The sequence below is a fragment of the Nicotiana sylvestris genome, chromosome 12 (genome assembly GCF_000393655.2).
Source record: "Nicotiana sylvestris chromosome 12, ASM39365v2, whole genome shotgun sequence".
Taxonomy (NCBI): domain Eukaryota; kingdom Viridiplantae; phylum Streptophyta; class Magnoliopsida; order Solanales; family Solanaceae; genus Nicotiana; species Nicotiana sylvestris.
Window position 1 is genome coordinate 48,699,924 of NC_091068.1, and position 23,194 is coordinate 48,723,117.

A 23,194-nucleotide genomic window follows, 5' to 3' on the forward strand; every position below is an offset into this window, starting at 1 on the left:
AAGTGTGCGTTTCTGAGTAGGTTTTGCAAGTTCTGGGTATTCTCTTTTCTTCAAATATTCCTTAATATCAAGAAACCAAGTCTTTCCGTCTGCTTCTTCCTCAACATGAGCACAATAAGCTGGCTGATCATGGATCTTTATCGGAATGGGATCAATAAAGTTCTTGTCTGGGTGTTGTATCATGGATGATAGGGTAGCTAGTGCATCGGCGAATTCATTCTGGACTTTGGGGACATGCTGGAATTCTGTCTTTGTGAACCTCGTTCTCAACTCCTGTACATGATGTAGATAAGGGAGTATTTTGGAGTTCTTGGTCGCCCATTCTTCTTGGACCTGATGTATAAGCAAGTCCGAATCCCCAATTACTAGCAATTCTTGAATGTTCATGTCAATGGCCATCTTGAGCCCTAAGATGCAGGCTTCGTACTCTACCATGTTGTTAGTACAAGAAAACCTAAGTTTGGCAGACACCGGATAATGCTGACCGGTTTCTGAAACTAGAACTGCTCCTATGCCAACTCCTTTGAAATTTGTTGCTCTATCAAAAACCATTCTCCAACCGTCATAGGATTCTGCAATATCTTCTCCTATGAATGATACCTCTTCATCAGGAAAGTACGTTTATAGGGGTTCGTACTCTCCGCCCATGGGATTTTCAGTAAGGTGATCTGCTAGTGCCTGTCCTTTGATTGCTTTCGGAGTTACGTAGACAATGTCAAATTCACTCAACAGGATTTTCCACTTGGCTAGCTTTCCAGTGGGCATGGGCTTCTGGAAGATGTACTTCAAAGGATCTATCCTTGATATGAGATATGTAGTATATGCACAAAAGTAATGCCTCAACTTCAGAGCTACCCAAGTCAGAGCGCAACAATTGCATTCTAACAGAGAATACCAGGCCTCGTACAGGGTCAACTTCTTGCTAAGGTAATAGATGGCCTGCTCCTTCCTCCCCGTCTCATCATGTTGCCCTAGGACGCAATCGAAAGCTCCATCCAGTATCATAAGGTAGAGTAATAGAGGTCTACCTGGCTAGGGTGGGACCAGAACTGGTGGTGTTGACAGGTACTCCTTGACTCTGTCGAAGGTCTTTTGGTAGTCATTAGTCCATTAGGTAGCGGCGTCCTTCTTCAACATCTTGAAGATTGGCTCACAGATGATAGTAGATTGTGCTATGAACCGGCTGATGTAGTTGAGTCTCCCCAAGAAACTCATTACGTCCTTCTTGTTCTTTGGCGGTGGCAATTCTTGAATAGCTTTGACTTTTGATGGATCCAGTTCTATTCCTCGGCGACTCACAACTAACCCAAGTAGTTTTTCGGTAGGAACCCCAAATGCACACTTTGCGGGATTCAGTTTTAGGTTGTACCTTCGCAGCCTGTTGAAGAACTTCCTCAAATCTTCCATGTGATCAGTGGATTTCTTGGACTTGATGATAATATCGTCTACATATACTTTGATCTCTTTGTGTATCATATTGTGGAAAATGGTGGTCATGGCCCTCATGTAGGTGGCCCCAGCATTCTTTAATCTGAACGGCATCATCTTGTAACAGTACATCCCCTACGGCGTAATGAAAGTCGTTTTCTCAGCATCTTCTTCATCCATCCAGATCTGATGATACCCTACAAAACAATCTACAAATGACTACAACTCATGTTTGGCGCAATTGTCGATCAGGATGTGTATGTTTGGCAAGGGGAAGTCATCTTTCAGACTGGCCCGGTTGAGATCCCAGTAGTCGACACAGACTCTGACCCTCCCATCCTTCTTTGGTACTGGAACAATGTTGGCTAACCATGTTGGGTATTCTACTACCCTGAGAACCTTTGCTTTGACTTGCTTAGCGATTCCCTCCTTGATTTTCAAACTCATGTCAGGTTTAAACTTTCTGAGCTTTTGCTTTACCGGTGGCCATGCTAGATCGGTTGGTATTTTATGAGCCATAATGGATGTACTCAGATCAGTCATGTCATCATACGACCCTGCGAATATGTCCTCATATTCCCTTAGAAATTCTGGGTACTCATCCTTTTCTGACGGTGACAAATGAACGTTGATTCGTTTTTATTTGACGTTCTCTGCATCTCCCAGGTTAACAATCTCAGTCTCGTCCAGGTTGGACTTAGGTCTGTTCTTAAAATTCTCAACTTCTTTAACAATCTTTTCTGGTATGTCATCTTCCTCTGAATCTGTATCCGTTTGTTGCATTGTCTCGTTGCACTTCACAGTCATTAGTTCATCAAGATAAGTAATAGTAATGTTGTATAAGTAAAGTAATGAGAGAAATAATAATGAGTGTTGATTCATAAGAAAAGTCAAAATGTTTTGATAAATTGCATAATTGTTTTGAACATTGAAGATCTTATTGCGAAATTTTAAAATGCAAAAGGAAAGTCAACTAGTAAAAATAAAAGATAGTGCATGATGCTTGTTCAGCCTTGATACCCTGAAGCTTTCCGGGCTCTGGTGGTTCTGATGGTCCAGTTATTGAGGCATGCTCCTCTACTTACTGTCTGTATGGAAGGGCCTTCCTCCCCCTCCTCCTCGAGAACAACATAACAATCCATGTCATTGTCCTCTAAGAACAAGTTTTTCACAGCTGCCAGTGCTTTCTCTTCTTCTGACCCATAGATAACATTGCCCAGTTGGAAAGTCTGCTCCAAATATGGTATTGGCTGCTCCAGCGAATAGTAAGGACCGCGCCATGGTGGCAACCAGTTGTTGAATTCTCCCCAGGTGTACTCATATCCCAGACCGAAAGTGGTGCCATGTTTCTTGAGTTTTATGGGCTTAGTGATTCCTTGGAGGTTCTTGCCAAGTTCGTACCCACTCCAATTCAGCATACTCTCTATTTTGTTATCCCACCATTTATCTTTGTCAACAGCGTTCACCCTTTCGATGTAATGGTAAGTTTCCCCTCCTAGCTTCCTTCTTCTTTCGATTGACGGAATGGTCTGGCACCTGTATATAGGATTGCTTCCGTCGCCGTGAATGATTACCTCTTGATAGTTCCATTCGAATTTCACTACCTAATGCAGTGTCGATGCCACAGCCCCAGTAGCATGAATCCATGGTCGTCCCAGCAGCAGATTGTAAGACGCCGGCACGTCTATTACTTGGAAATCAACATCGAACCAAGTAGGCCCCATTTTCAAACACATGCTTTTCCCCAATGGTAGACCTTTGGGAACCGTCGAAAGCTTTGACGTTGATGGCCTCATCCTTGATCTCGTGTAGCCCCTTTCCCAATGTCCTGAGTGTTACCAATGGACAAATGTTGAGGCTGGACCCTCCATCAATCAGGATTCTGGTGATAAAATAATCTTCATATTTCACGGTGATGTGCAACGTCTTGTTGTGACTCAACCCTTATGGTGGCAGCTCATCTTCATGAAAAGTGATCTTGTGACTTTCTAATACTTGCCCTACCAGGTTTGCCATCTCTCCTCCGGTGATGTTGCTTGGTAAATAGGCCTCACTCAGCACCCTTAACAAGGCATTCTTGTGTGCATCGGAATTTTGTAATAGAGTCAGGATAGAAATTTGGGTCGGTGTTTTGTTCAACTGATCAATGACTGAGTATTCCTTGGCTTGTATCTTTCTCCAGAGATCATCGGGCCCGGTTTCAGTGATGGTTGGCCGACCAGAGGCCTGCTTGCTTGACTCAGCCAAATGTTCCGGGGTATAAACCATATTGGTTCTCGTCATATCCTGTGCCGCAACGGCTTCCCCAAACTTGACATTCCCTTTTCTTCTTGCCTCGACTATGTATTCCTAAGGTATGGAATTTGTATGGAATGGTGTTACGGCTGACATTGCCACCGAAATTGGTGTGGCTATCTTTACTCCAAACGGAGCATGCACCTTACAGTAAAACTGCAATTTCGAAAGGTGTAGACGCATTTGCTGGTGACATAAATTCGACCTCAATCGGTGTTGGCGTCTTTGCAGAGGATGGTGCTTCAAAATCAAGTGGCATGGACATATTTACCTCAGCATCCCCAGAAGGCTGAATCTGGATTACAATCGAATTAAGGGTGACTATTGACTTCTTTCGATTGTCGCCTTCTGTGATCAAATCGATCGATCCCTTGGGGTCCCAATCATCCTCTTTTTCATTCATGTGAACACCTCCACCCTTGTGGTCTGGCAGAGGGTTATTGCGGACATTCGGAGCAGGCTTCTTTGCCACAATAATCTTGTTATCAATTAGGGCCTGGATCTTGTCTTTCAGGGAGCGACATTCATCGATGGTATGTCCTTGCATGTCGGAATGGTATGCACAGGATTTGTTTGGGTTGGCCCATTGAGGAGGGTTCTCAGGGGTTATGGCAGGGATAGGGGTGACATGACCAGCAACTTTGAGCCTTTCGTACAGCTGGTCAATGGGTTCAGCAATGGCGGTATACTGTTTGGGAGGTCTTTGGTCAAAATTTGGTCGAAGTCTAGGAACGTTTTGACGTGTGGGGGCGATTGATAGTGGGATGGTTGAGCATTGTAGGCTTGGTAGACATGTGCAGGTTGGGAATATCTTGGTGAGGTAGGTTGATATATGGGAGGTGGAGGTGATTGATAAATGGGTGGTAGAGTTTGGTAAGAGGGTGAGGGTGTCTGGTAGTTCGGAGTAGGCTAATATGTGAGTGGAGGCATTGGATAGGTTTGGTATTTGATAGGGGATTTGGTTCTCTATGCTACCATTACGGCACCTACGTCCTTTTTCTTGGATGTACCACCAGACTGTAAAGCCTTATTGGTGGCTTGTAAGGCTTCAAAGTTTGTAACCATACCATTTTTGATGCCTTCTTCGATCCTTTCTCCCAGCTTGATGATGTCAGAAAATTTATGGTTCTCAATCAACATTAGCCTTTCATAATACTACGAGTCCTGAGCCCGGACGAAAAATTTGTTCATTTGTTCCTCTTCTAAAGCAAGCCTGACCTTAGCAGCTTCTGATATCCAATGAGTAGCATACTCGTGGAATGTTTCCGTGGGCTTTTTCTTTAGGTTCTGGATGTAGAACACGTCTGGTAACAAGAGAGAATACTTTGAGTGTAAGTATAAGTTCAGAAAGACTACGAGTGATGGATTGATGTCCTTGTGTCAATGAAAGAGTCGATATTTATAGTGTGAAAACAGGCCGAAATAATGGTAAGAAAACAATTAAGGAACTGGTTATCAATTAAAAATAAATCAATACAAGACTTCCTTTAATTAAGGAATTCAGATTCAAATGGTAAAACTATTTAAGGAAAGAAATCAAATAAATATCCTGTGCAAAGTAGGCAATTAGGGGTAAATACATAGGAGTTTTAATTAAGAGAAGAATTTTAAAATATACGGCTAAAACAAATAAGGTAAGGATCAATCAGTATACAGTAAATCAAGGGGTCAGAGGTTTGAAATTACTGGCTCATGAAGGGGCTAAGAAACGTTTTCGACTCAAATCAAGTAACAGGGAAATCAGCAAATAAGGAAAGAAATCAATCAAACTTATACAAGGGAAGTCTGAAATCCATCAAAATTGAAAGCCATTTTTCGAGTGAAATTCATCACATATAAAGAGCACACAAATATGCTAGGTTGAATTTAAAGCAAAGAAAACGTCATGCCATTGCAAAATCAGTAGGTAGTCACATAGGTTAGAAGAGATAGTATCAAATAGCATACAAAGGGTGGACAGTATAAGGACCTTAGAAGAGTTTTAGTAGAAAAATCATAATCGCTTAAAGAAATAGAGAATTCAAGACTGAGTTAACAAATTCAGAAAAATTGAAATAGGTCCAAAAGAGTTAGGTTTTCTGAAATCAAACAAGTTCAAAGATGAAGAGCAAACAAATCACATAGCCAAGGGTCTCAAAACTCGGATGAACCCCCAAATTTAGGGTTCTTGCCATTAACCGAGTGCAGAGATGAAAGGGCAAGTGATTAAGGGAGAAGATACTAATTGAAACAGGTTCAAAGGTCTCAGAAAGAAACTGAGACCTTTAACATGCTCTTTTAGTTGTAGGAACTCAAGATAGGCATAGTAAAAGAACAACATGCGAAACCAATAGAAGAACTAGTAGAAGAAACAAATAAGAACATGGTGAAAAAAAACTTAACAAGAACACAGTAGGAGAAAACAAGGTAGACGAAACACATAAAGAACATAGTAGAAGCAACATAGTGGAAGAAACACACAAAGAAAAAGAAAATCTGAGAAACATACAAGAGAAAAAAGAAAATCAGAGAAACATAACTCAAAAACCCTAGATCGGAAGAAATAAAGGTTTTAAAAGCATAGTTTTAAAAGAAATGTCAAGAAATCATTTTAAAAGTTTAGGGAAAACATGGATCTAGAACAGGTCTAAAGAAATCAGAAGAACCTCAAAAGCTAAGGTTTCAGAGGAACCCAAACGGTGAGAAAGACTTGGATCGTCGTTGATCTAAACAGGAGGAGTCGAGGTCAGGCTCGAACAGACATGGTTTTCCGGAGATAGCCATGGAACTCGCATCAAACAAGGTCTGGATCCAGCTTCTTCATGGTCAAGTCATGAGTCTTTAGTAACCAAGCGTGAAGAAACCATAGTAGGCTGGTAGGTGGTTAGACCACCATGGATTCAGGCTAGGAGGTGGCAGGAAAAGGCGAGTGGAACTCATCGGAGCGGAGGGGAAGGGGAAAGGTTCTAGAGAGAACCAGAGAGAGAGAGAGAGAGAGAATAGAGTCGGAGGAATGAAAGGGGTTTGGGGGGGTCGTTTGGGTATTATTTGGTAAGAGTGAATCTAGGTCGTTGATCAATTTTGATCAACGGCCAAGATTTAATCCGGTTTGGGTCGGGTAGATTTAGGGATTGGGCTTGGGTCTTTGGGATGGTTTAATTTGGGTTGGGGTCTGGTGTAGTTTAGGCTAGATTATAAAGCCAAATCTGGTTATAAGTTAAATAGCCCCTTTTTCCCATTTAATTTATAAAAATAGTAAATGAATTTCTGAAAACAAATTGAAAGTGACAAAATGGTTTATAATATAAAAATTAACAATTTAAAAATATAAGACCCTATTTTATAAATACGAGACGAATTTAAACCTAAAAATGGCTAATATTGCAATTATATAATTTTATCCTTAAAATACCAAATAAATTTGTAAAAAATATATAAAAAATATCTTAGCCATATTTTAGTGTAAACCTGAGACTCCAATAAATGAATCACCAAAATAATAATTTTGGGCATAATTATTGGGTTTTTCTTGATAAAATAGGGCGGTAAATTTAGTTAAAAATCCTTGAAAAATTAGGAAAAAATAATTGGACTTTGGGATATACCTATATATGCACATACATACTATTTTGAAAGGTATTTTGTACATAAAAATATAGGGAAAAATTGGGTATCAACAGGCTTGGGGGTTGGGTTTTGGAAATTTTGGGATTTGCGTAGTATTTTGATTGTTGTCGCTTGGGCTTCATTCCCTTAGCATATTTTGACGTCCTCATTCTGATTTTGGTTAGATTCAATGCGAGTGGAAGCCTATTCGAGGGGTAAAAGCGTCGCAAGTTAGAGATTTGACCGGTTCGAGGTGAGTAATGATTGTAAATGATGTTCTGAGGGTTTGAAACCCCGGATTGCACATCGTAGTGCTATATTGAGGTGAGGCACACGTTGGATGACGAGCGTGGGGTCGTGCACTGTTGGGGATTGTGACTTAATCCGTCCAGAATGACTATTTTACCACGTATTTGACTGAAATCTATTTGCTATTATCATGATTTGGGCTGAATGTCATATTTGGGCCTTATGCCGACTATTTGAACCCTTCGGGGATTTTTACAGGTATCTCCTCACTGTTTTGACTTTTTACTGAACCCGGTCATGTTATATTTTACTGTTTTTCGTACTCAGCCATGTTTACTCTGTTTTAACTCTTACATGATCTTTTAAATGATATTTTGGGCAGACAAACATGTTTTACTACTGCCTGAGTGGCTTGTTAGGATTTTTGACTGAGTAAGGTCGAGGACCTATATTGTGAGGAAATATTTGATACTGATTATGAGGCCGAGGGCCTGAGATATGTACGCCACAAGGTCGCTTGATTGATATGAGGCCGAGGGCCTAGTGATGATGCCACGAGGTAGCTTGATATTGCGCTTGGGCCGTAAGGAGCCCCTCCAGGAGTCTGTACACCCCCAGTGAGCGCGGGTACCCATTGTGATATGAGATTGAGCCGAGGGTCTAGTATTGTTCTATGTGATGGCCAAAAGGGCTGGTACTGTTCTAAAATATTGCCCGAGGGGCGGATTTGTTGATATTGTGCCCGAGAGACGAACTTCTATTTGTTTACTTTACCTTAACTACCTGTCAATTACCTATTTACTTGTTGAAAAAGGATTGTTACTTAACTTTTCACTGGTTTACTGCTTTTAAATGGTTTTACTGCTTCATTATAGAATGTCTTGTGCCTTGCGTGTTTTCTTACTTTCAGTCGTTATTTACATTTGTTACTCACTGAGTTGGAGTACTCACTTTACTCCCTGCACCCTGTGTGTAGATTCAGTGTAGCTAGTTCTGCTCCCAAGTGCTGATCCCTCCAGCTTCAGGCGGACATTCGGAGTTCACGAGGTAGTTGTTGGTGTCTCTACTCCTTTATCACTTCTATCTCTTTTCAGACAGTTGTACTAGTTTATTGACTTAGCGGATTTGTATTATGACTTATAGATGCTCATAACTAGTGACACCCCGGTATCGGGCTGTGTTGGGTTGTTCTTCCGCGTATTTATGACATTATCTGCTACTTTGGATTATTTTATCATGTTTTGACTGTTTCTTAATGCTTAACTGTTAATAATTGAAAAAATGAAAAGTGTCGGCTAGCCTTGTCTTCACAAGAGGCGCCATCACGATCGGGTCCGAGTTTGGATCGTGACATTAACTCAAGTAATTAGCCATAGTACTTGCAAATTTAATATTTTAGAACATAATGAGGGTGTATAATATTTGACCATTTTTTTATAAATAGATAACTGAAATTTATATATTCACTTGTTATTGGTCTTCATGTCTTAGTCCATATGTCTATTATTAAACTTTTATTGTTCTGATATTTAAAAGCAATTTTGTATTTATTCATGATGAAATAATACTTTAAATTATAGTAGTCATAAAGTTTATTAATTATATACTTTTAGAGGTAAAATATATAGTTTTATATCATTCTAAAAAAATTATGATTTCTTTTAATTGTTGAAAATTAAGACATTATAGTTGATTTTGTATCTTATAATAACTAATATTGTATCGTTTATACTTGTAAGAAGATGCTAAAATATTTTATTTTTTATGAGTTTCTTTAATTTTTATTTTCATAAACTTTTGTGCAATTTTGAATTTTCTTTATGTTATTATGATATTTTACTAAATTATAACACTAAAAAATTTGAAGATCCATGCACCTTATGCACCATATCTCAGGGCTTGTGCCTTAAATGAAACAACTCGCCTCACGCTCCTGCCCTATGAACCACTGTATATGAGTGTTTTATTTTATTCGAATGCCAAAATAGTGCATTTCCCATCAAACAAATGATTATGTACGTGGATTAAGAAGAGTTAATTGCAAAAAACTTGACCTATCCTGTAGAATTTAACCCCAATTTCATCAAAATAAAATGAGTCAAACTATTCAAATTACAACTCCTGCAATATTCAAACTTAACTCTAACTCTTTCCTTAACGGCTCACACGAGTGTTTCAAGCCAACTCTAACTTAAAATATAAGGCCGAATACATGTGTGATCCCTTAAACTTGTTAGAATTTTTCACTTATACACCTAAACAAAGGGTTATACTTATTGAGTACTTGAACTGAGCAAAAATATGTCTATTAAATACATAATAATGATTTGGCATTATTAACTATTATTTTCAATGATGAAAAATAATATATATCACATTTGGTGCAGGATCACAGGGAACTAATAAAAGGATTCAAGGAGCAATACGAGCCAGGGATAGATTAAGGAAATAATCTATCAACAAGGAAAAGAATCAATGACTAGAAATGGAAAAGGAAAAAACAACGGAGAAGAACCAATCAGTGATTGACGGAAGCTACTACTGGAAGGTCCCAAATCAAAGGGAAACAAGATTGCACTGAAAATCAATAAAGCCAAAAATCAAGGGATCCAGCGGATATGCCTCAAAGATAGAAAGCTAGTCAAGACCATAAATCAAGGAAGATCAACAAAAACTTAAATTTATTCCTGGAAAGAACCAATATATGATTTCTTTCAAAGATCAACTCCCTTGGGTTTGCAATCTCTCAAGATTCACAAGTCAAGAAGGCCTCATAGAATGTATACATACATATGTTTCGGACTTGAAGAGAACATACTTTGAACGAACCCAATCTTTTTGTTCTACTCCAAACAAGCATTGTAGTTCTTAAAGATCTGATGAGTAATTAGAGAGAGAAGAAAGAGAGATAAACACTGATGAGGCATTGTATCAATAAGAGAAAAGAGACATAGAAATTAAGTGGTTGGTGTAAAGCTACATCAACCATCCTGTACTCAAGAAACTTCGATTACCGAAAGAGAACACCCTTGCAACCCAAGGGACCGGACTAGGATTCACATTAAATCCGAACCATTATAAAATTCTGATGTCTTTATTTCCTTCATTTTATTTCTGCATTTACTATTCTTTTGCTCTTATTTCTAGTCAACTAATTCTTAAACTAGTCAACTACTTATAATAATTTTTTAATAGGCAATTCACCCCCCCCCCCTTTTGTACTTTCAATTGGTATCAGAGCTAGTCTCACACTTTTTGCTTAACAGTTTATGAGAAAAGATCATGAAAAATCAAGTTATTATTGGAGCACTTTTTCAAGAAGGAACATCACAAGTTAGGCCACGATATTTCAATGGACAACACTTTTCTCACTAGAAAGTATGTATGGAAATATATGCAAAATCCTATGATGTCAAAGTATGGCGAGTTATCAAAAAGGGTAACTAACTGCTCAACTACCTGCTGATCCATAAGATATAGATGAGTACACAGACGAGTAGATGGCGGATGTTCAAGTCAATGATAAAGCAAGAAACTTACTCTATAATGCTATAAGTAGAGAGGAATATGAGAAAATCTCTAGTTGTGATACAGCCAAATAAATGTGGGATAAACTGGAAGTTACTTCTGAAGGAACTAGCAAAGTGAAAGAAACTCACTTCAACATGTTGGTTCATGACTACGAACTCTTTCAGATGAAAGAGGGAGAATCCATTGAAGAAATATTTGCAAGATTCAGCAAAATTATTAGCGATCTAAAAGCTTTTGGTAAATCATACTCAAGTGGTGATCAAGTTCGGAAAATTCTGAGGAGCCTACCTACCACTTGGCAGGCAAAAGTAGTTGCACTCGAATCACAAGATCTAAACAAACTTTCATATGATGAGCTTCGAGGAGATCTTATAGCATTTGAGAAAACACACCTCAAGAAAACAAGCTAGGAAGAAAAGAAGAAAATAGTCTCTTTCAAAGCTACAACTGAAAGGACAGAAAATGATATTGATGACGACCCTGAAGCCCTCGAGGAAGAGATTGCTAAGGTATCAAGGAACATGGATGGTTAATGAGAAGATAGAGAAACACAAGAAGAGGTGGAATGCCACCTAGGCAAACCAGGCAATATAATGAACAAGGCAAGAATGATGGAAAGTGTTATGAGTGTGGAAGATATGGGCACGTTCAAGCTGAATGCACATATCTTAAAAGAAAGGTTTCCAGAGGATTCAATAAAAATAAATATTTTGGAAGCTGGAGTGATAAAGATAGTTCAGAACATGAGGAGATAGCAAATCTACTCTTTATGACAATCCTGAAAAACGACATGAACAAACTCTCCGGCTACTAGACCGATGAAGATGCATCAAACAACGAATGCAAAGATGATAATGAAAATGATTTCATGGCACGAGGTGAAACAAGCGAGGTAAGATCTTATAATGAATTGCAGGATATTCTTGACCTTACACTAAAAGAGTCTCAAAAATGGTGAATGAACTAAGGAGACTCAATAGGGAAAAGAAAGACTGCGAGTTTAAGCTTGAAGTATGTGAAATTGAAAAGAAGGTACTTCAAGATGAAGTTCAGGAATTGCAAATGCTAACTTAATGGCATGCGCAAGTCCACCGGTCACAGTTCTGTCAAGTCTAACCAGGCGACTTACAAGTCAACTGGTAAATGACCAGCTAGAACTGAGTCCACAAGTACTAACACGAGTGGAAGATCAAAAAATGGATCACCCCCTATGTGTCATTACTTTAATAAAAGTGGACATAAATATTCTTTCTGTCGATTTCGTAAATCTAATGTTTAGTGGAAACCCAAAAACAACCCTGATCTTAGTAGGACTAACCAACAAGGACCCAAACAAGTTTGGGTACCTAAAAGAATGTGATAATTCTGTTTTGCAGGAACACCACAGGAAGAGCCGCAAAGAAAAATGGTACATAAATAGTGTGTGTTCCAGTCACATGACAGGTGACAAAAACCTATTCAAGGAAGTTACAAAGATAAATGGAGGAAGTGTCAAATTTGGCGATGACTCGAAAGGAAAGATAGTTGGCACTGGCACAGTTCCATTCAATAATAATTATGATATTACTGAAGTGTATCTTGTAGATGGACTCATCTACAATCTACTGAGTATAAGCCAGCTATGTAATTCCAGGTACGAAGTTAAATTCAAGAAAATTGATTGTGCCATTGAAGATGAGACAGGCAAAATAATCCTCCCAGAAAAAAGATATGGAAATGCCTATATTCTTGATAGTTTTGAAAATTTAGATAGTCACATCTGCTTAACATTTATATCTAATGATCCATAGTTGTGGCATAAGAACTTGGTCATGCAAGCATACATCTTATTGAGAAACTCTCCAAGCATGATTTAGTTATTGGTCTTCCTAAACTCAATTTTCTAGAAATCATGTATGTGATGCGTGTTAGATTGGTGAACAAACCAGAAACTCCTTCAAAAATAAAGGCATTGTGTCTACCTCAATGCCTTTACAATTGATTCATATAGATTTGTTTGGACCCACCAGAGCTACTAGCATAGGAGGAAAACTATATGTTTTTGTTATTGTTGATGATTACTCACGTTTTACCTGGGTAATTTTTCTATCTCACAAAGATGAAGCTTTGAAAAACTTTGAGATTTTTTGTAAGAGAGTTGAAAGAGAAAATGGGTATCTTATTACAACTATTCAAAGTGATCATGGAGGGGAATTTGAAAGCAGAGTATTTTAAGATTTTTTCAATGATGAAGGATACACTCACAACTTCTCAGCTTCAAGATCACCCTCAGGAGAATGGAGTAGTTGAACAGAAAAATAGAACCCTACAAGATATGGCCAGAACTATGATATTAGAATATTCCTTGCCAAATCACTTTTGGGCAGAAGCAGTAAGTACAGCCTGCCACATTCTCAACACATGTCTTATAAGACCTATCTTGAAGAAGACTGCGTATGAACTATGGAAAAATAAACGGCCCAACATAGGTTGTTTCCATCCTTTTGGTAGCAAATGCTTCATCCACAACAATGGTAAGAACAATTTTAGAAAATTTGATCCAAGAAGTGATGAAGTTATTTTCTAGGTTATTCCATTAACAAAAGATCTTTTAGATTTTTTAATAAATGCACTTTATCTGTAGAAAAATTAGTACATGTTATATTCGATGAAAATATCATTACGACCGAGAAAGGTAGTATTGCAGTGATGAAGATATGATTCAAGAAACACCACTGTCAAGCAAACCTCAAAAGTTGACTGATATGATAGATAGTGTCACAGAGTCAACTAATGAGCCTGCCAACAGTCAACCAGAATCACAGAAGAAGCCAACTACTCATACAAGTGCAATACGTCCAAATGAGTAGAGAAGCGAACCAGAATACCCTCAAAAGTTTATTATAGGAGATCCAAGTGAAGGAATGAAAACCAGGGGAACTCTCAAGAAAAAGGCAAATGTAGCACTGATTTCCCAAATTGAGCCAAAGAAGCTTGAGGAAGCCCTAAAAGACTCCGGCTAGGTACAAGCAATGCAAGAGGAACTAGATCAATTTGGAAAAAACCAAGTTTGGAAATTGCTGCCTAAGCCTGCAGATGCAACTGCAATTGGAACAAAATGGGTTTTCAGAAATAAGCTCAATGAAGATGGAAATGTTGTGAGAAACAAAGCCAGAATAGTAGCTCAACGGTACTCACAACCGGAAGGAGTCGACTACGATGAAACCTTTGCACCAGTAGCTCGACGAGAGTCAATACGAATTCTTTTTGCATACGCATCCTTCAAAATATTTAAACTTTTTCAAATCGATGTTAAAAGTGTCTAATTAAATGGCTTTATTGATGACGAGGTATATGTAAAACAACCTCCTGGTTTTGAAGATTCAAAATTCCCTTACCATGTGTATAAGTTGACTAAAGTTTTGTATGAACTTAAACAAGCTCCACGAGCCGGTACGAAAGACTTAGCTCATTTATACTTGATCATGGGTTTATAAGAGGTAAAGTAGACACTACTCTTTTTATCAAAAGATCATCGGAAAGTAATCTTATTATTCAAGTTTACGTGGATAATATTATCTTTGGTAGTGCTAACCCTCTTTTGTGCAAGGAATTTGCTAATCTTATGCAAAGTGAGTTTGAAATGAGCATGATGGGAGAGTTCATATTTTTTCTTGGACTTCAAATTCAACAATCTGAAGAAGGAACATTTGTGTGCCAAACAAAATATATAAAGGAGCTAATTCAAAAGTTCGGTATGAGCAGTGCTAAAGCAATTGGTACACCAATGAGCCCATCAACAAATCTTGACAAAGATGAAAAAGGAAATCATGTTGACAAAACCAAATATCGTGGAACGATTGGCTCTTTGCTTTACCTAACTGATAAGTTGGAATATCTAGTTTCGGGTAAACGCATTATCCTTAATTGTGCCATGTTTGACTCAATTTTTCAGTGTAAGTGCTCCGACTTCCCTATGTTTTTCAAGAATACTTGTCCTGGTGATTTTGAAATTACTTTTGATCAAGCCAAACATTGTATTGTTGAGTGTTCATCTGATTTCCTCCCTAACCAATTAAGTCCTAGTAATGTTAGTTTTGAAATCCGAGTTCAGGCCCACATTGTTGCAACCAATCTTCTTCCTCATACTAGATCATTCTCCACCTTTTCTCAATGAGATACCTTTCTTGTTTACTGTTTTGTGACCAAACTCAAGGTTAAACTTTCCTCGTGGGTCATAAATTTCATGATTGAGAGTGCTGATGATCCCACCAATTTGCCCTATGGTATGGCTATCACTCACATTTTGGAAGCCCACAATATCTCTATCTCAGAATACCCCTATGTTTCTATTTCAAAATTCTACAATTTTAGAGCTTTTGCCAGTATAGGTTATGTGTGTGCAAAAGGTTCCTCGGTGAAGAAACAGGAAGGTGAAGTCAAGAACGTTGTTGTGACCAAAACACTCACGCAAGTGCACGTGATCGACAAGTAATATAGTAGTAAGTAGAGTATCGTTCCCACGAGGAATTGTGATCAACTTCTCGACTGATGAAGACTCAAACAATTATCAATTCAAGCTAAATTATCACAAAATATATAAAGAACCAATTTACAACTTACTTAATAATTGCACAATAATTCAACACAAAATTACTACACCAATTACACAATATTTTGATAACAATTTTGGTAAAGATATTCCAGGGTCATGGACTTGCTAGAGATCATGCTACTATTTTAGCTTAAGATTGATTTATTGAATTATCCGGGTTATTGATTATAGGGTTAATAATATTCATAAGAATCTTTCGAGTTCTTATGCATCTATTCAAGTTAAACTAATACCTATATGTCTATGGTATTAATATTAGCAAGAATGCATTTACAACTCCTATTTTTCAACCAAACAAGGCAATTAAGTATAGTTCTATCTTAATTGCGAATCTTTCACCCGATGACCAGGATCCAGATCTTGCTCTATTTGATTCTATATGCAATCAAGAATTTCCTTTTTCAAGTTTAACTCAAGATCCGTAAATAATATTTCACTGTTAGCTACGCAGTAAAATAATTAGAAGCAGAATCAAATAAACAACCCATAACGATAGATTCAAGATCTTCAATCTAAGCTTCAAACAACAAGATCATCTAACATCCATGACCCAAGAATACTAGAGTATTTAGCTACTCATAATCATACAAAAATCAACAATAAAAGTCTTAAACATAATATAAACAAACAAATAGAAGAAAGTTTAGAAGAACTCTTTGAATCCTTGCTCCAAGATGTTGTTCTTCTTCTCCTTTCTTAGCTCCAAGATGAAGCTCCTCAAAAAGTTCCTCTCTCTAAAACTCTTTCTCTAAAATCTGATCTTCCTTCAATAATGGAGCTTTTTCTTTATGTATATTGAGTGGGATTAAGAAGGAATTCCAATTTTACCCCTAAATAACGTTTTTCCGGGTTGGTAGTGCGCGAACTATTGTGCGAACTATAGAGTTCGCGCACTACTTCGTGCAGTATTCTGCCTCTGTTCCTTATACGCGCGAACTACCGCGCGAACTTTGTAGTTCGCGCGTTTTCACCCTGTTACGTTTTGAATTTGGAACAACGTAAAACATGAAAGTTGTAGACCTTTGAGTTAGCTTTCCAAAAATATATTGTGAAGCCCAAATGGATTACTGAGCAAAAAGTTTTGTGTATTTTACTAGACAGTACGCAGTATGCCTGCTCGATTCTTCGTTTGCTCTAACTATCATCCGTTGACCCCCAAACGCGATCCCGGCTTAATTCCTTGAGCTTTTACACAGATTTCAAAGCTCCAAATCACTTGAATTCATTCCATAACATCTATAGAGCTCGGAATCACTCCTACAAGGCATAAAACACACAGTTAGTGCAAGACACTAGCGATTAAAGCGCAAAATCAACTAAAGTGCAGTAAATTAGAGTGTAATAATCGACTAAAATACGCAATTATAGCCTATCATCAACACCCCACACTTAAACCATTGCTCGTCCTCGAGCAATCAAAAATTTACTCTATCTATGAGAATCCTTCACTCAACCATTTCCCTTAACGCATTACACCTAGAACAATGTACATATATTACGCCTAGCAGTGAACAATCCTAGCCTCAAAGTCAACTCTCAAGTGCCATGAAATTTTTACACTTCCTCATAGTACTCTACACAGAAATCAAGACTTGCTTCTCTGTCACGATTCATATGCCCTCACAATTACATCAACAAAGACTGAGTTCAATCCCCCACATTCAATTCATATATTCACATATATCAAGGAAATCACTCACTCTCACAAAAGAGGTCACATGCATGCAATTGGTACCATAAGCTTGCCCTTAATGTAAATCTCTACTAATGTAGGCTAGCTCAATCCAAAATCAATTAGGACTTTTTCATGGTTGTAATGTGGGCTAAGGGACGGGTAGGATGTATTTAGGAATAGTGACTCAACCCCTAAGCACTTTAACACATCACACGAGCAATTTTCAGCATAAATTCTTCAACCCACTTCTCATTTATACACAATATCATCCCAAAAATACGCCCTTCTTCTTTAAGCACTCTATTAATTCATTCTCACTAGCTAGAGCAAAACACAATGTAATTTTTCTTGTCACTCAATTTCTGCTAGTGGTGTATTAGTTTACAACATAAGTGCCCATTTCATCCTTTTATTGGTTCCACTTAAAAGCCACCCCACACTTATTTCCTTCTTACTTCTTTTAGCTCTCCTCTCATAATTAACGTGCTTTAAGAGGTAAAAGGATCAAGACAATGTCAATTAAGAACAAAAGGGTATAGACTTGTAATGCGGGTGCCAAACAAAAGTCTAAAGGCTCAAAAGGGTTAACTAGGGACAAATTTTATTTGTGATAAGCAATTAAGCTCAAAAAAAGTCAAAGAAAGCCTAACATCATTTTTCAAACCAAGCATCACCTCAAATTTCGCTTCAACTCACATACCGGGCAAGTTCTAGACACAAGTACAATACATGGACTACACAAATACTCACCACACATGGCATATGACTCATTCCAGATCAGCTCATCAAGACACTCCATTACGAGCATTCAATTCAGTACAAACATACAAATTAAGGCACTTTCAGTGAGATTCAACAATTAAGACTAAGCGCGTTACACTCTAGGGTCTATTGTGTTCCGGTGTGTCAACGCTATGGGTTCACTTTTCTATAGCTTATAACTCCTTATTTTAATCTACCTATAAAAAAAATGAAAACGGAAATTAAAAACTACATATGCCCGGTTCAAGATAAACCCTTGGAAAAGAACCACAGCTTAAAGAAAAACCAAGGGGGAATTGCTACACTACCTAAAAAAAATAAAAATCTTTTTGTCGTTTTCTTTAGACTCACTTCCCTCAAGAAAATTCATCTAAAAGATCCGTCGTAGGGAAAAGTCTAATTTTTCTACCATTTTTTTTTCACATAAAAAAAATTAATCTTCTAAAATACTACACACCTACGAAGAAAAGAAATAAGAAGCTAAAATACTAAAAAGCTAATTATCAAAAGGAATTCTCCCACCCCACACTTAAAAGAGTGCAATGTCCCCAATGCACAAATAAAGCAAAAATAACAAGGGTGAACAAGAAACTCCCTGAAAGGCCAAAGACCGAAGCACTGGCAGCTCACGGGGTACTCAGACTTCTCCCAAGGATGGTCCTTTGTGCGGTTACCTCACACTAGTTCCAACCAGCTGCCTCGCATTTGCACACTTTCAGTGGCTTTTCTTCTATGCTCATAATCCTACAACAAATGCTACAAAGGTAGAAAACTAAAATAAACAAAAATAAATAAAAATAAAAGAAAGCAGTAAAGCTGGGGTGCCTCCCAACAAGCGCCTTATTTTACGTCGCGGCACGACGTGAACCACTTTTTGCCTCCACCTTGAACTTATAAATTGAGCCCCCAACAAGGCATCAAGTCTGTCGCTATGCTTCTTTGGCGGGGCTACAAAGATAACCAGGCCAAGTAATAAATTTTTCACTCGACACTTCTCGGCCTTTGGATGAGGAATGTAATTTTTGCTTTTTGGCACAATAAATTCAAGAATATAGACATTTTCATCCTCACTCTTTGACTTCCCCATAGGGTCAGATGGCATGATTACTATCTTACTATCTAAACACAATGTGGAAAAATGATTGGAATAAGGTCTAATGCGCCATAACTCATGAATTTTACTACTATTTACATCCTCATTTATACAAACACTCAATTTTTCTAAAGTAGTATTATCTACTCCCTCACATGACTCTAGAGCACTCTTCTTAACATGGATATCCTCAAGAAAAATATGATCTAATGATTGGTATTCTTGTTTTAGCTCCTCTATTTGGTCTAGAAGATTTTTTTCAGCTTCATATAACTCATCATTAAATTGTTGGGCGTTACACGCATCAACCTTTGCACTCAATTCTGAATCCAAGTTATGCACAACCAAGCCAAAATTATCACTTTTTTGTGCAAGCTCATCTCTCTCCTTAGACCAATCTTTCATCACTGTTGTTAGTAAACAATGTCGTTTCGCAGAATCCACTAATCGAGAATATCCGTCCCAATACCAACCCTTACTCCCATATTCAAATTCAGATGTACAAGAGGTGAGGTCATGACTAGCCCAAAAATACGGGCCATAAACCTTACCTCTGTATATTTCATCTTCAGATGTCATCCTGAGAGAACTAGAAACATACTAAGAGAAAAATCAAATAGTTATAAAAATAACATATTTACAAAAAGAAAAGAAAATAAACTTGTGAAGATAATCATAAAAGTCTAACCCAGAAGACTTGTTAATGTCTAATTCCCAGGCAACGGCGCCCAAAACTTGTTGCGACCAAAACACTCACGTAAGTGCACGTGATCGACAAGTAATATAGTAGTAAGTAGAGTATCGTTCCCACGAGGAATTGTGATCAACTTCTCGACTGATGAAGACTCAAACAATTATCAATTCAAGCTAAATTATCACAAAATATATAAAGAACCAATTTACAATTTACTTAATAATTGCACAATAATTCAACACAAAATTACTACACCAATTACACAATATTTTGATAACAATTTTGGTAAAGATATTCCAGGGTCATGGACTTGCTAGAGATCATGCTACTATTTTAGCTTAAGATTGATTTATTGAATTATCCGGGTTATTGATTATAGGGTTAATAATATTCATAAGAATCTTTCGAGTTCTTATGCATCTATTCAAGTTAAATTAATACCTATATGTCTATGGTATTAATATTAACTCAAATGCATTTACAAATCCTATTTCTCAACCAAGCAAGGCAATTAAGTATAGTTCTATCTTAATTGCGAATCTTTCACCCGATGACCAGGATCCAGATCTTGCTCTATTTGATTCTATATGCAATCAAGAATTTCCTTTTTCAAGTTTAACTCAAGATCCGTAAATAATATTTCACTGTTAGCTACGCAGTAAAATAATTAGAAGCAGAATCAAATAAACAACCCATAACGATATATTCAAGATCTTCAATCTAAGCTTCAAACAATAAGATCATCTAACATCCATGACCCAAGAATACTAGAGTATTTAGCTACTCATAATCATACAAAAATCAACAATAAAAGTCTTAAACATAATATAAACAAACAAATAGAAGAAAGTTTAGAAGAACTCTTTGAATCCTTGCTCCAAGATGTTGTTCTTCTTCTCCTTTCTTAGCTCCAAGATGAAGCTCCTCAAAAAGTTCCTCTCTCTAAAACTCTTTCTCTAAAATCTGATCTTCCTTCAATAATGGAGCTTTTGCTTTATGTATATTGAGTGAGATTAAGAAGGAATTCCAATTTTACCCCTAAATAACGTTTTCCCGGGTTGGTAGTGCGCGAACTATTGCGCGAACTACAGAGTTCGCGCACTACTTCGCGCAGTATTCTGCCTCTGTTCCTTATACGCGCGAACTACCGCGCGAATTTTGTAGTTCGCGCGTTTTCACCCTGTTACGTTTCGAATTTGGAAAAACATAAAACATGAAAGTTGTAGCCCTTTGAGTTAGCTTTCCAACAATATATTGTGAAGCCCAAATGGATTTCCGAGAAAAAGGTTATGTGTATTTTACTAGACAGTGCGCAGTATGCCTGCTCGATTCTTCGTTTGCTCTAACTATCATCCGTTGACCCCCAAACGCGATCCCGGCTTAATTCTTTGAGCTTTTACACAGATTTCAAAGCTCCAAATCACTTGAATTCATTCCATAACATCTATAGAGCTCGGAATCACTCCTACAAGGCATAAAACACACAGTTAGTGCAAGACACTAGCGATTAAAGCGCAAACTCAACTAAAGTGCAGTAAATTAGAGTGTAATAATCGACTAAAATACGCAATTATAGCCTATCATCAAACGTTCAGCCTGATCCCAAGTCCAAAGCCTTTGTTTCCCAGCATAGTGTAAGTGATCATGATATTGTTGAGAAACTGACTGACATTGACAATAAGCTGACCATCATCAAGGACTTTCTTACTGCAACTCAATCCACTGTTGGGACATCCATACGATCCCCAAGGAAACTGGGTTCGATGTTTCAAAGAAGAGGGTTAGAATTCTCAAACTTGGAGAAAATGCAGTCAAAGCGTTCAAGGAGGTGCATGATAGGATTGATGGAGTGACAGTGTCAGCCAATACCAGCTTTGAACGCCTGAAGGAGGCAATTTGCACGACTCTTACTTACTTTTTGCGTTGCTAGTTATGGAAGTTTCAAACAATCTTTTTTGCGGTTTTGCTATTTTGGACTCGATAACCAGTTGCTGGATATTTTTCTTTATTTTTACTAAACTATGAATGCGTATAATATTTGCTATAATGTCTATAATGTTTGCCTAGGATGTGAGCGCCTTCACATTGTTTGCCTTAGATACTATATATGTATATCCCCTATTTGTTGATGTCAAAAAGGGGGAGAAAGAAGTTTCCATTTTGCAGGAGTTGACTAACTATGCAGATTAGAGTTCCTGTTGAGGCGAAATCAACTAACTATTGCAGATGCAGAATCAACTAACGTCAACACCTGTAGAGGATGAGTCGACTGAAGTATGCAACACCCATTGAGGGGGAGTCGATTACAGGGAAGTCAACTGTTATTTATATATTATTTTTGTCATCATCAAAAGGGGGGAGATTGTTAACTATTAGTTTCAATGATAAAAAATAATATATAACATTTGGTGTAGGATCACAGGGAATCAATTAAAAGGATTCAAGGAGCAATACAAGTCAGGGATAGATTAAGGAAATAATCTATCAACAAGGAAAATTATCAATGATTAGAAATGGAAAAGGAAGAAGCGGGAGAGAAAAATCAATCAATGATTGACGGAAGCTATTACTAGAAGGTCTCAAATCAAGGGGAAATAAGATCGCACTGTAAATCAATGAATTCAAAATCAAGGGATCCAACGGATATGCCTCAAAGATATTCCTAGCAGATGGAAAGCTAGCCAAGACCATAAATCAAGGAAGATCAACGGAAACTTGAATTTATTCTTGGAAAGAATGAATCTATGATTCCTTTCAAGGATCAACTCCCATGGGTTTGCAATCTCTCAAGATTCACGAGTCGAGAAGGCCTCATGGAATATATATATATATATATATATATATATATATATATATATATATATATATATATATATATATATATATATATATGTTTCGGACTTGAAGAGAACAAACTTTGAACGAACTATTTTCACTCTTTTTATTCTACTCCAAACAAGCATTATAGTTCTTAAAGATCTACTATTTAATTAGTGAGAGAAGAAAGAGAGATAAACACTAGTGAATCATTGTATCAATAAGAGAAAAGAGACATAGAAATTAAGCTATTGGTGTAAAGCTACATCAACCATCATGTACTCAAGAAACTTCGATCACTGAAAGAGAACATCCTTGCAACCCAATGAGACTGACTGAGATTCACATTGAATCTGAACCAGTATAAAATTCTGGTGTCTTTATTTCCTGTATTTTATTTCTGCACTTACTATTCTCCTACTCTTATTTCTAGTCGATTAATTGGTAAACTAGTCAACTCCTTATAATAAG

At 37.5% G+C, this 23,194-nt stretch overlaps 2 protein-coding genes across 2 annotated transcripts; both read left to right on the forward strand.

Moving 5' to 3' along the window:
• Nucleotides 1-11,159: 11,159 nt before the first annotated feature.
• Nucleotides 11,160-11,498, forward strand: LOC138883002 (uncharacterized). The gene has a single exon (XM_070163655.1). It carries the CDS (start codon nucleotides 11,160-11,162, stop codon nucleotides 11,496-11,498), a length of 339 nt encoding a protein of 112 aa, XP_070019756.1.
• A 541-nt stretch (nucleotides 11,499-12,039) lies between these two features.
• Nucleotides 12,040-12,878, forward strand: LOC138883003 (uncharacterized). The gene is made up of 2 exons (XM_070163656.1): nucleotides 12,040-12,120; nucleotides 12,465-12,878. Exons 1-2 carry the CDS (start codon nucleotides 12,040-12,042, stop codon nucleotides 12,876-12,878), a joined length of 495 nt encoding a protein of 164 aa, XP_070019757.1.
• Nucleotides 12,879-23,194: the final 10,316 nt, after the last annotated feature.

Coding starts and splice junctions, on each gene's coding strand:
- LOC138883002 (XM_070163655.1), top strand. CDS start 11,160: ATGTGGGATAAACTGGAAGTTACTTCTGAAGGAACTAGCAAAGTGAAA.
- LOC138883003 (XM_070163656.1), top strand. CDS start 12,040: ATGGTGAATGAACTAAGGAGACTCAATAGGGAAAAGAAAGACTGCGAG. Junction 12,121..12,464: donor TATGTGAAATTGAAAAGAAG/GTACTTCAAGAT, acceptor TCTGTTTTGCAG/GAACACCACAGGAAGAGCCG.